At 37.2% G+C, this 13,831-nt stretch overlaps 1 protein-coding gene across 1 annotated transcript in view; it reads right to left on the reverse strand.

Moving 5' to 3' along the window:
* The window catches only part of ASXL3 (ASXL transcriptional regulator 3), a 150,739-nt gene that overhangs the window by 64,546 nt on the left and 72,362 nt on the right, over positions 1 to 13,831 (reverse strand). The window contains exon 8 of the mRNA XM_045887947.2: positions 1,416 to 1,579. Within this exon, the coding sequence (XP_045743903.2) occupies positions 1,416 to 1,579 (164 nt within the window). The remainder of the gene's footprint in view (positions 1 to 1,415; positions 1,580 to 13,831) is intronic.

The following is a 13,831-nucleotide window of genomic DNA, read 5'->3' on the forward strand; positions in this document are numbered from 1 at the left end:
CATCCTACAATCTAGACTCCTACAAAAATAGCTCTTGATTTTGTATCTTTGAACTTTTCACTTGGAAGTCCATCCATTTTATTCAAATCCTGCCTACATCTCAAGGCCCAATGCAAGGACCTTAAATTTGTCTCTGATTTTTCCCTTCTGCATATGAAAGCTCAATATACTTCGTGCTCTCCCCTCAAGGCTTACCTGTTTCTACCTCACATTCAGATTATTCACAAATATAGCTTACGTATCCAACTAAAGCATACTTAATCACCAATAAATACTTAAGAGGCACTTACTGTCTTTCCATTACTCCAAACGACCTAAAACATACCATATTCAGAGTAAACATTAAACAAATTTTCATAGAATGAAGGCAAACTCCCAAACAGAAATGTAGCCAAAATCACAATAATCTTTTTCTAAATGTGAACAATAATCTCCACCAAAGAGGTACATATGAGTGGTAGAAAGCCGTAGCTCATCACATTTTAAATATATATGGAAAGGAGGCAGCTAAGTTAGTAGAAAATGGAATCAAATAAAAAGCTAAGAAAATTTATTCAAAGTAATATGGAAATATTGAATAATCTTACCCATTTCAGTATATGAATGTACCTCTCATTTTGAGATGCAAATACATAAACACATATACATTATGTCCATCAACTGGAAACTATATACAGTGTCAAAATTTATTGAAATAAGAATGACAAGGAAATTTTTCCTAGTTGCCATTTAATAAGTTTTGTGAAATTTAATGAAAGTTTATGTGATAAAATATTTTTCCTTTTCTTTTCTAAGGAAACAGCTTTAGAAGATGATTGATGCCTGCTATTATGGGTCTAATATTTGTATTTCCTTATTTTAGAGGCTTTTCAAAATACAAAAATAAACTTAAAGCGTTTCTAGTTATACTAAAAAAAGATAAAAGGTGATTATTTATAGGCAATCATATTCATGATGATAGAGTCTCAGAAGGCAACTGCAAACATAAATTTTAAATGCTTTTTGGAAAGAGTTGAGAATAAAAACATTTACATAATTTCTTAGAAACCCTGGCTTTTTATTGCTGCACTTCAATATTCCCTCCAGGCAAAAGGAGCAGCTACTTCAAAGATTTATTTGATAATGGAATGTTTGATTTCTTTGTTTTCCCTTTCCAGTGTGGAAAGGACTTTTGTTTTCACTCTACAGCAATGTGTTGTATTTTAAAATTTGAATTGGCTCTCTACTGAAAATAAAAATGGTTCTGTTTTGGCAAATTAAACACACCAATGCTAGCAACAAGTATATATATTATAAATAGACTATATTGTTATAAAAAGGGTCCATACGTGTATCAGTCATCTTTGATAACAGAACTACCACTTCATGATAATATAACTAGTGACTAATATTAAATGTCTAAAACTCTCACTTACCTGCCTATCCACTTCTGGGAGCAAAAGCAGGAGGTATTGTTGAAAATGCTGAGGTAAGGAAGCAAACGTATGTTTATTTATTAATGCCCTCAAGTTAGTGTTGACAAGAATAGATCCTGGGGTTTCTATGTCAATGTCCTCAGCTTTGGTCCATTTCAAGTGTCCTGTGATAAACAAGGAAGAGCATTAATTCACTGTAGACTGGGGAAAACATGCACATGCACATTTACACATATGTACATATTGAACATATTCAATAATATGTCTAGCTCTTCACTTTTATAAGTGACATTTCAGAAGGAACTCTCCAAAGCTTCTTTTGTGTTTCTGTCTTGTCTTACTTGTCTTTTATTTTCATAATGTGTACTTCACTCATACCATCTATATATTTTAGTCAAAGTAGCATCAGGTCTAGATAAAGAAGTATTTTAATTATGGTCTTCCAATTCATCAGAATTTGGAATCAATTTTTATAGATTCTATAAGACCTAAGATCAATAATAACAATAATAACAGTGCTGTTAATTTTAACAGAGGTATTGATAGCTAGCTCAGAGCGATGTGATTCCCCATATATCAGGCAGAGCACTAAGCACTGGATTATTTCAAAAGATTCCTGTTCAGGGTATTTGGAGAGTAATAATTTAAAAAGCAATCTTTTATAAAAATATTAGTTTCAAGATCTAAAATACCAATACACTTTGAAGGATAATTCTACAATTCAAGGTACACTGACCTTCAACAGAAGGCTGTGTGTAGAGTTCACAACTCAAAATTATGACATACAAGAAAATTAGCCACCCTAACAAACAGCTAGCTGATGCATCAAACAGAAGAACTGCCACTTTCAGTTACTTGAGTTAAGAGAACACCAAGAATGTGAGCTGTTTATTAATAGAGTACGTTTTAAATCAAGGGTCAGCAAATCATGGCCCATGAGCTATATCTAGTCCAATTTTTGTTCTGGTAAATAAAGTTTTACTGGAACATAGTAAATGCCCGATTGTTTAGCTACTGCCTAGGTCTGCCTTTGTGCGACAATGCAGAGCTGAATAGTTGTGCCAGAAATCACATGACCTATATTCGCTCCTCAGCCCTTGGCAGAAAAAATTGCCATCTCTTGTTCTAAATAATTAGTGATGAAAGACAGAATAAAAGTCATAATTAATAAACAGGGAACTATGATGAAATAATAGGCAACTTTGAAACAGAACCAGACAGAACACCTAGAAATGAAAATTTAGTTTTTAAATTAAAAAAAGTAATGGACACAGCAGAGGAAAGAATTATTAATTAAAATACAGAGTTGATGAAAATATCTAGAGTGCAGCATAAAAAAAATGATGGGTCAAAAAGTAGGCTAGTGAAGAAATATGGGGAAGGGCACAAGCAGTCAGAATGAACACCTATAGGAGATTCAAAACAGCAGACGGAGAACAGGCAGTATTTGAAAAGCTAATGGCTCACATTTTTAGAACTGAAAATATCATGAGTTCTTGGATAAAGCAATACACCAAATCTCAAGAAGGACAAATACCCACTTGCGTCTGATGTGTTGAAATTATAAAACATCAAAAATAAAAAGAATATCTTATAACAATTTTTAAGAAAAACAGATTACATCCAAAGAGATGATAATAGGAAATTTTATCAATGAATAACAGATAGCAGTAGAATATCTTCAAAGGGTTAAGAGAATATAAGCATCAATCTAGATGACAGCAATAATATAAGAACATTTTCAGGGTCGGGGCACCGAGGTGGCTCAGTCAAGCATCTGACTCTTGATTTCAGCTCAGGTAATGATCTCAAGGTCCTGGGATCGAGCCCCTAGTCAGGCTCTGCTATCAACAGGGAGTCTACTTGAGATTCTTTCTCTCCCTCTCCCTCTGCCTCTCCCACCACTTGTGCACTCTCTCAAACAAATAAATAAAATCTTAAAAAAAAAAAAAAAAAAAAAGAACATTTTCAGGATCCAAAATGGAAACTATGCTTTAATCTCGCTAAAGTAATCACTAGTGGATGTTCTCAACAAATGAAGAAATTAAATCAAAGAAGAAATAAATGGGTTTAAGAAGCCATGGTCAAGTAAAAGACTAATAGATCAGAGCATCTCCAAGTAAATATTAACTGTGAAAAATAATACTAAGAACTAGTAAGAGTTAAATAAAGGAACTAAGTTAAATAAAGAGGAAATAAAATGGAAAATAATTGCATGCAAGATGGGACGGCGTGACTGAAATGAGAGTACTACAAACCCCGGTCTGATTTGAGAAGGAGAGAGATTTGGACTAGTCTTTACTTTGTGAAAGCTCTGGAGGTGACCACTAGAAGCAACAAGGAAGAGTGATAACTCCCAAATAAGTACATGGAAGGAAATCTCAATGAATCAAATGGAAAGCATAAAAGCAGGAGGAAAAAATTAAAAATTAAGTCCAACATAATCAAAATAAATATAAATAAATAAATTTTCATACTAGATTTAAAAAGCAATACAATCCAGCTATATGCTGCTTACAAGAAACAAACTTAAAAATCATAAGGAATGGATGAAAATGAAATAAACACATACCAGCCTGAGACTCAAGACAACAACAAAGTAATATAACAATATTAATACCAGACAACATAAACAAAGGTAGAAAACCTTGTTGGGGGTGAGAAAGTTCATAAAAGGAATAATTCACCGAGAAGATATAATGACCTTAAATCTGCAACCATTTAAGCAGCGTATCATTCAAAAACTTAGAACTGCGAGAACTAAAAAGAGAAAGTGCCATTACATGATGCTAGTGGGAAGTCTTAATATCTTCTACCAGAAACTGAGACATCAGACAAAAAACTTGTCTTAATAAGAGAATTTTAACAACCCAATAATCAATGTTGAACCAATGAATTTAACATAGGGCACTGCACTGAACTGTTAGAGAAAGCAATGTTTTGTCACCACTCAAGGAACAATAAAACAAATAAAAATCTGAGCAGTGAGTCTCTACAAATACTGATGAACAATATTAAATTTCATCTAATTACATAGCAGTAACACAAACACAGCAACTCTCCAATCCTCCAACACCCGTTATATATTTGGACACTCAAAAGCACACTTCTAAATATTTCATAAGCTAAAGAAAAAAAATTTATAGAAATTAGAAAATATTTGGATTCTAAATGACAATGCCAAAATTGTGAAATGCAACTTGGTTTAAAAGATGAAGTGTATCTATTACAGAGTAGAAAAAAAATACTGAAAATTCAAGGATTAGTGTGCAAATCAAGAAGTTAATAAACAAACCAGGAAAATCTGAGAAAGAAGGAAGGATTACAAAAATAAGAGTATACATTCATGAAATAGGAAAGGACAATGAAGACCATCAACACCAAAAGAAGGGGTACTGTTTTTGTTTTTTTGTATTAGATTAATGAAAGAGATATACCTCTGGTAAGACTTGGTATAAATATAGAGAAATGAAAGGTAGAGACATAATTCTAGATATAGTATACAAGGAACATACAATGAAAAATAGATTTTAAGTGGCATAATACTATGACTTAATCCAATATCTTTGAAGACCAACTATTTTTAAGTTTATATTCAAATTTGAAATAGAAAACCTGACTAAATTTGCAAAAATTTAAAAAAACTGATAAACAGGCAACCTCCCCTACCCCACATACACACAGAATATATATTATAAGTTGCCCTAAAGATGAGTTTTACCAGTCCATTAAGGAACTCTTCCACCACTTCATTTTGTACATATTCCAGAGAATACGTTTATAAAGAAATATTTCCAATTCACTTTATGAAGTTAATATAACCTTTATTTCAAAATAAGGACAAACAAGAACAGTATAAGAGAAAAAAATTATCTCCTCCCATTCCATGGGTTGACTCTTAGTTTTGTAGGTTCCTCAAGACATTAAAAATAGAGCTACCCTACAACCCAGCAATTGCACTACTAGGTATTTATCCCAAAGACACAGATGTGAAAAGAAGGGGCACATGTACCCCAATGTTCATAGCAGCAATGTCCACAATAGCCAAACTGTGGAAGGAGCCGAGATGTCCTTCAACAGATGAATGGACAAAGAAGATGTGGTTCATACATACAATGGAATATACTCAGCCATCAGAAAGGATGAATACCTACCATTTGCATCCACATGGATGCAACTGGAGAGGATTATGCTAAGTGAAATAAATCAAGCAGAGAAAGTCATTATCATATCGTTTCACTCATATGCGGAACATAAGGAATAGTGCAGAGGACCACAGGGGAAGGAAGGGAAAACTGAATGGGAAGAAATCAGAGAGGGAGACAAACCGTGAGAGACTGTGGACTCCGGGAAACAAGCTGAGAGTTACAGAAGGGAGGCGGGGTGGGGGTGGGGGTAACCGGGTGATGGTTATTAAGGAGGGCACGTGTGGTGATGAGCACTGCGTGTTATATGCAACTAATGAACTGCTGAACACTACATCAAAAACTAATGATGTACTCTATACGTTGGCTAACTGAACATAATAAAAATTTTAAAAAGAGAAAAAAATTATCAAACAATATGACACAAAAAAGTACAAAAGTTGTATCATTTAAAAAAAAAATCTAAAGCAAATCTGACAAACTCTAACATTTGTTTAGTCAAGGAGATAGGTACATAGGTGTCTGCTTTATTAGCATCTGTATTTTTCTATATGTTTAAAGTATTTCACAGCTGGAAAAAAAAATAAAGACCACAAGGAGAGCAGAATTAGGGAGAAGCTTCTTTTCTCAGCAGTGAAGGCAAAGGCAAAACCTAGAGACAGAAATGTTGCGAAATATAGGAAAGGAGTCTGTTTAATTCTCATTTATGACTAAATAATCTCAAATGAAGGAGTTGAGGTCATTTACCAAGAGTGATTCTGATGGAAGAGTGCTGGGGAAATAAGAAAATTGTAAGACTTTGAAACATATATTATAAGCAATGTGAAAAGTAGGACTTATGCTGTAGGTTACTATTTAGTATGGTTCAAAATCTTTAAGAATATCATGGGGTGCCTGGGTGGCTCAGTCGTTAAGTGTCTGCTTTCAGCTCACGTCATGATCCGGGGGTCCTGGGATTGAGCCCCGCCTCAGGCTCCCTGCTCAGCGGGAAGCCTGCTTCTCCCTCTCACACGCCCCCCTGCTAGTGATCCCTCTCTCCCTGTCTCTCTCTCTCTCTCTCTGTCAAATAAATAAATAAATTTTTTTTTAAAGTCTTTAAGAGTATCATTGATAAAAGAATATTCAGAGAGGTACATAATCTTTAATGACAAACCCAAAAGATTTCAAAGATGCCCAACTAAGCAAGAACACGTTCCATAATTTTGGAACAAAGACAGAGCAGATGAACTTATTGCTAAATTTGTAGCCACACAGGATGTTTAATCCCATTTTAATTATCCTTACACACTTACTCCTAATTGGCTTAAGAACAATCCAATTATATCTGATCGTCTTATCTCATTAGAGCTGGTACCTCATCTCCCTACAGCATTCAGAGGAGGAAAAAGATGTCATTTTAGCATCTAATTCCTGGACACCTGAGAGAATAAAGTAGCTGAAGTCCATAGGACAGAAGAGAAGTATCAGTTGCCAAATTACCACACTGAGAGTCTAGGCCATACAAGAAGAGACTAGGCTGACCTCATGATAAAAATCATGGGGAGTATGTCCAATCGGGATCAGGGAAATTCTCCATTATTTTGACCAAAGGGAGTTCAAAGACCACCAATCTGAGTAACAGCTGCAGACTCTGGTGTACTTGTTGATCAATGGGTAGTCTGCAGGCTTAAAAACTCCTATTTCCACCCAAAGAGGATTTAGGCATAAAATGTACAAAACACAGAGACACAGACATAACACTCACCCGGAGGGAAGGAGCCCAGGCAAGAGGCAGACCAAGGTCTTTTGTTACAAGAGGAACTACCCAAAGAAATACAAAAAGAGTTCAAAACGAAAGAATTCTTCATTGTCTCAAAGAAATTAGAGAGGAATGATTCTAAAAGAGCTCAGAGAAAAACAGGCTTTCAAAGATTCAGTCCAAGGGGAAAAAAAAAAAAATTATCATAGGACAAAAGCAAATCATCTACAGAGTGATTCAACATAGCCTTCACAAATGAAGTATCGGTATAATGAGTTTATCGGGTAGCAGTGAATCCATTAAAAAATAGTACTGAGGTTAAAGAACTATGGGGATTACGGTTATAAAACAGAACATAAATGTTAGCAACCTTGATGTTTAAAAATAACGAAACTAACAAAAACGTGTAGGTAGGAGGGTCTGTAATTGTAATAATTCATACACCCTTCATAATAGATTGTCCAAAGTTGTAATGAGTATCAAAAAAGTAATCACTCTTATTTCAGTTTTTCATATTTTAATACCTTTGGAGAGAACTTTTAGATATGAATGTATCTCGTGGCAATGTTCAGCAATTTAATTTTTTTGGTTTTACTTTTTTATTATTCAGCTAAAATTAATTAAACTTAGTACTTTTAATTAAAATGGTTCATACAGTTTTTCCAAGATGATCTCTGGCTATAGATACACAATAAGAGATGTCAAATCACTTTCTTCCACCAGGAGAGGATAAGAGAAGTCTGACTCAGAAGAGGGCCTTCACCTGACTCTGCTGGCACCCCGATCTCAGACTTTCAACCTCCAGAAATGGAATAAAGATGGCAGAGTAGTAGGAGAACCCTATGCTTGCCTCATACCTCCAACACAGCTAGATAAATACTGGATCATTCTGAACACCCAAGGAACTGATCTGAGGACCGACAGAAGAAGCTGCACAACTAGAGGGAGAGAAGAGGCCACAGTGTGGAGGGTAGGGGGTACAGAGATATGATTTGGCGAGAAAAGGATCGTGTCTGCTGCAGAGGGGAAGAAGCCTTGATTGCAGAGAGAGGAGAGGAAGAGAGAGTGCCAGCGAGCGAGCAGTGCACAGGGGATCACACAAGAAAGACTTCTCCCTAAAGCCACTGACTGGGAAAACAAGGGGGCTGATTATGTGGAGTGTTTACAACCAGTGGAGCTCAAAGACTGGAGTTTTAGAGTTCCATGCTATGGCTGGTGTGGAGCCTGGGGGGTGTAAAGGCGCTCCCATGGAGAAGGAGGCCAGAGGCCCAGGAGTAGATGGCGCAATCTGAGGATCCTCTGGGATACACTGGGAGAGATTTTTCCCCCTTCTTATAGTGCATCGGGGCGAGGTGGCTCTGCCTTTTAGGAGATAAAAGAGCCAGCAGGTGCTGTTGTACTGTCCTATTCATTAGCAGAAGCCCAGAGACATCTGGGGGCGTCTAACCTAAACTCATGCTTTTTGCTGTACTTTACTCTGAACTGCAAGCTCCGGTGCACTGGTCTGACTGCCCTTCGGGGACAGAGCGGCGCCAGCCCCAGCACAGCTAGACCCTCCCCAAGACAACCAGTGCAAGGTCCATGCTGCATTGGGCCACTAAAGTTTGGAGTTTTGAAACAGCCAGTGTGCCTGAGATCAAACACACATGCACTGTGTTGCGGGTCGAGCAGATGGCCCAGACACGGACGGAGCGAAGGCAGGAATCCGAGGGATGCCTGGGACACGAGGGGACACTATCTGCTCTTCTGTGAAGGCTTCCTGGACAGCAGTAGGTGTCCGTCCCTGGGGACAAGGGAGAGGGGCTGATGCCATTTTAACCCATCAACATGGACGGGCTTCAGTGAGCAGCACAGCACCCACACTTACACCAAGCCTCACCCCATTGTGCTCTGCAGATGCTTCTTTACCAGGGCAAGTGAATCTGAGAGCCAGAGCAGCAGGCCCCTCCCGCAGAAGACCACATAACCCCCACAACCCTGCCAAAGCACCAAGTCTACTGACCACAGGAGAGCTTCAGCTCTGCTGGAAATAGGATCAGGCCTCTTTTAACAAGCAGACCCAGCACACACTTAGGTAAAACTTGCCACACTCTGGATGAGATCTAAACACTTCTCACTGTAGGCAAGTAGGAATTCTGCAGACGACTGACCTGAGGGAAGGAGCAGCCAAAACACAGCAGCAGAGTGCACACAGTATTCACCAGAAACACTTCCTGAAGTACCAGACTCTGGACAGCATATGACCTCTTCTTAATAAAGCCATTGTTCTGAGGAGCAGGAAACATAACAGGCTTTCCTTACACACAGAAGACAGAGACCTAGACAAGATGCCAAGATGGAGGAATTCATCCCAAATAAAAGAAAAGGTCACGGCCAGGGATCTAATTGAAACAGATATAAGTAATATGTCTGAACCAGAATTTAAAATAAAAATCATAAGGACACTAGTTGGGCTTGAGAAAAACAGAAGACACCAGGAAGTCCCTTACCGCAGAGATATAAAGTCAGGCCAAAAAATAAAAATAAAAATGCTATAACCGAAATGTGAAACTGACTGGATATAATGACTACAAGGATGGAAGAAACAGAAGAACAAATAAGTGATACAGAAGAACTAATTATGGAAAATAATGAAGCTGAAAAGAACAGGGAAAGAAGAATACTGAATCATGAATGTAGACTTAGGCCACTCAGTGACTCCATAAAGTATAACATTCATATCATAGGAGTCCCAGAAGAAGAAGAGAGGAGTAAAGGGGGCAGAAGGTTTACTGGAGCAAATTATAGCTAAAAACTTCCCTAAACTGGGGAAGGAAACAGACATCCAATTCCAGGAGGCACAGAGAACTCCCCTCAAAATCAACAAAATCAGGACAGCACCAAGATATATCGTAGTAAAATTTGCAAAATATAGAGATAAGGAAAAAATCCTAAAAATAACAAGGGAAAGAAATCCCTAACTTACAAAGGAAGACAAATAAGCTTAGCAGCAGACCTCTCCACAGAAACATGGCAGGCCAGAAGAAAGTGGCATGATATAATCAATGTGTTGAATGGGAAAAATATGTAGCCAAGAACACTTCATCCAGCAAGGCTGTCATTCAGAATAGAAGGAGAAATAAAGAGTTTCCCAGACAAACAAAACCTAAAGGAGTTCGTGACCATTAAACCAGCCGTGCAAGAAATATTAAAGGGGACTCTGAGAGGGAAAGAAAGATCAAAAACAACAAAGACTAGAAAGGAACAGAGAAAATGTCCAGAAACAATAACTTATCAGTTAATACAATGGCACTAAGTTCACATCTATCAACATCACTGACTGTAAATGGACTGAATGCTCCACTCAAAAGACATAGGGTATCAGAATGGACAAAAAACAAAACAAAAAACAAACAAACAAAAAACAACACCCTTCCAAATGCTTCCTACAAGAGACTCATTTTTGACCTAAAGACACCTGCATATGGAAAGTGATGGCATGGAGAACTATTTATCATGCTGATGGCCATCAAAAGAAAGCCAGAGTAGTCATACTTACATCAGACAAACTAGATTTTAAACCAAAGACTGTAACAAGAGATGAGAAGGGCACTATAACATAATAAAGGGATCTATCCAACAAGAAGATCTAAGAACTGTAAATATTTATGCCTCCCACATGGGAGCACCTGAATATATAAATCAATTAATAACCAACGTAAAGAAACTAATTGATATTAATACAATAATAACAGGGGACTTTAACACCCTGCTTACAGCAATGGACAGATCATCTAAGTAGAAAATCAACAAGGAAACAATGGCTTTGAATGACACACCAGACCAGATGGACTTCACAGATATATTCAGAACATTTCATCCTAAAAAAGCAGAACACACATTCTTTTCGAGTGCACATGGGACATTCTCCAGAAGAGATCACATACTGAGTCACAAATCAGGCCTCAACAAATACAGAAAGACTGAGATCATACCATGCATATTTTCTGACCATAATGCTATGAAACTTGAAGTCAAACACAAGAAAAAATTTGGAAAGACCACAAATACAAGGAATCTAAAGAACATCCTACTCAAGAATGAATGAGTTAACCAGGAAAGTAAAGAAGAAATAAAAAAAAAAATACATGAAAACATCTGAAAATGAAAGTTTAATGGTCCCAAACCTTTAGAATGCAGGAAAAGTGGTCTTGAGAGGGAACTATATAGCAATAAAGGCCTACCTCAAGAAGCAAGAAAAGTCTCAAATACACAAACTAACCTTACACCTAAGGGAACTAGAAAACAAACAGCAAATGAAGCCTAAAGCCAGCAGAAGGGAAATAAGATTAGAACAGAAATAAATGATATAGAAACAACAACAACAACAACAAAACAAAAACAGTAGAACAGATCAATGAAACTAGAAAGAATTAATTTTTTTTTGAAAGAATTAATAAAATAGATAAATTCCTACCCAGATTTATCAAAAAGAAAAGAGAAAGGACCCAAATAAATAAAATCACAAATTGAAGAGGAGGGATCACAACCAACACCACAGAAACACAAACAATTATAAAAGAATATTATGAAAAATTATATGGCAACAAATTGGGCAATCTGGAAGAAATAGATAAATTACTAGAAACATATAAACTACCAAAACTGAACCAGGAAGAAACAGAAAATTTGAACAGACCCATAAGCAGCAAAGAAATTAGAAGAGTAATAAAAAATCTCCCAACAAACAAAAGTCCAGGGCCAGATGGCTTCCCAGAGGAATTCTACCAGACATTTAAAGAAGAATTAACATCTATTCTTCTTGAACTATTCCAAAAAATAGAAATGGAAGGAAAACTTCGAAACTCATTCTACAAGGCCAGCATTACCTTGATTCCAAAACCAGACAAAGACTCCACTAAAAAGAATTACAGGCCAATATCCCTGATGAACAGGGATGCAAAAATTCTCAAAAAGATACTAGCAAATCAAATTCAACAGTACATTAAAAGAACTATTCACCAAGATCAAGTGGGATTTATTCCTGGGCTGCAGGGGTGGTTTAATATCTGCAAATCAATGTGATACACCACATTAATAAAAAAAAAAGGATAAGAACCATATGATCCTCTCAAGAGATGAAGAAAAAGCATCTGACAAAGTACAGCATCCATTCTTGATAAAAACCCTCACCAAAGTAGGGATGGATTGAATATATCTCAACATCATAAAGGCCATATATGAAAGACCCACAGCTAATATCATCTTCAATAGGTAAAAACTGAAAGCTTTTCCTCTATGGTCAGGAACAAGACAGGGATGTTCCTGAGAATTATACTAGTTAACTTTCAGCATTGTTATTTAAAACAGTACTAGAAATCCTAGCCTCAGCAATCAGACAACACAAAGATATAAAAGGCATCCAAATCAGCAAGGAAGAAGTCAAACTGTCACTATTCACAGATTAACATGATACTCTATGTAGAAAACCCAAAGACTCCACCAAGGGGCACCTGGGTGGCTGTCGGTTAAGTGTCTGCCTTCAGCTCAGGTCCCACAATCCAGGCTCATGTCAGGCTCCCTGCTCAGCGGGGAGTCTGCTTGTCCCTCTGCCCCTCTCGTGCTCTCTCTTTTGAATAAAAAATTCAATATTTTAAAAAAAGACCCCACTAAATAATTGCTAGAACTGATACGTTAATTCAGTAAAGTCACAGGATATAAAATCAACATACAGAAATCTGTGGAATTGCTATACGCCAATAATGAAGCAGCAGAAAGTTAAATCAAGGAATTGATCCTGCTTACAATTGCACCCAAACCAGTAAGATGCCTAGGGGGGTGCCTGGGTGGCTCAGTCAGTTAAGCATCTGCTTTCAGCTCAGGTCATGATCCCAGAGTTCTGGGATCGAGCCCTGGATTGGCCCCCTGTTCAGTGGGGAGCCTGCTTCTCCCTCTCCCTCTGCTGCTCCCCCTGCTTGTGTGCTCTCTCTCTCTGTCAAATAAATAAGTAAAATCTTAAAAAAAAAAAAAAAAAAAGATACCTAGGAATAAACCTAAACAAAGAGGTAAACGATTTGTACTCTAAAATCTACAGTGTTCTGGGGCGCCTGGGTGGCTCAGTCGTTAAGCGTCTGCCTTCGGCTCAGGTCATGATTCCAGGTCCTGGGATCGAGCCCCGCATCGGGCCCCCTGCTCCGCGGGAAGTCTGCTTCTCCCTCTCCCACTCCCCCTGCGTTGCCTCTCTCGCTGTGTCTCTCTCTGTGTCAAATAAATAAATAAAATCTTTAAAATCTACAGTATTCTGTAAGTGTTCTATAGAAACTAAGTGTTCAATAACACTTATGAAAGAAACTGAAGATGACACAAATAAATGGAAAAACATTCCACGCTCATAGATTAGAAGAAAAAATATCGTTAGAATTCTATACTACCCAAAGCAGTCTACACATTTAATGCAATCCCTATCAAAATACCACTAGCATTTTTCACAGAGCTAGAACAAACAATCCTAAAATTTGTATGGAACCACAAAAGACCCTGAAGAGCCAAAGCAA

Source organism: Mirounga angustirostris, unplaced genomic scaffold (assembly GCF_029215605.1).
Source record: "Mirounga angustirostris isolate CCGP_5_RB_7025 unplaced genomic scaffold, mMirAng1.0.hap1 SCAF_14, whole genome shotgun sequence".
NCBI classification, from domain to species: domain Eukaryota; kingdom Metazoa; phylum Chordata; class Mammalia; order Carnivora; family Phocidae; genus Mirounga; species Mirounga angustirostris.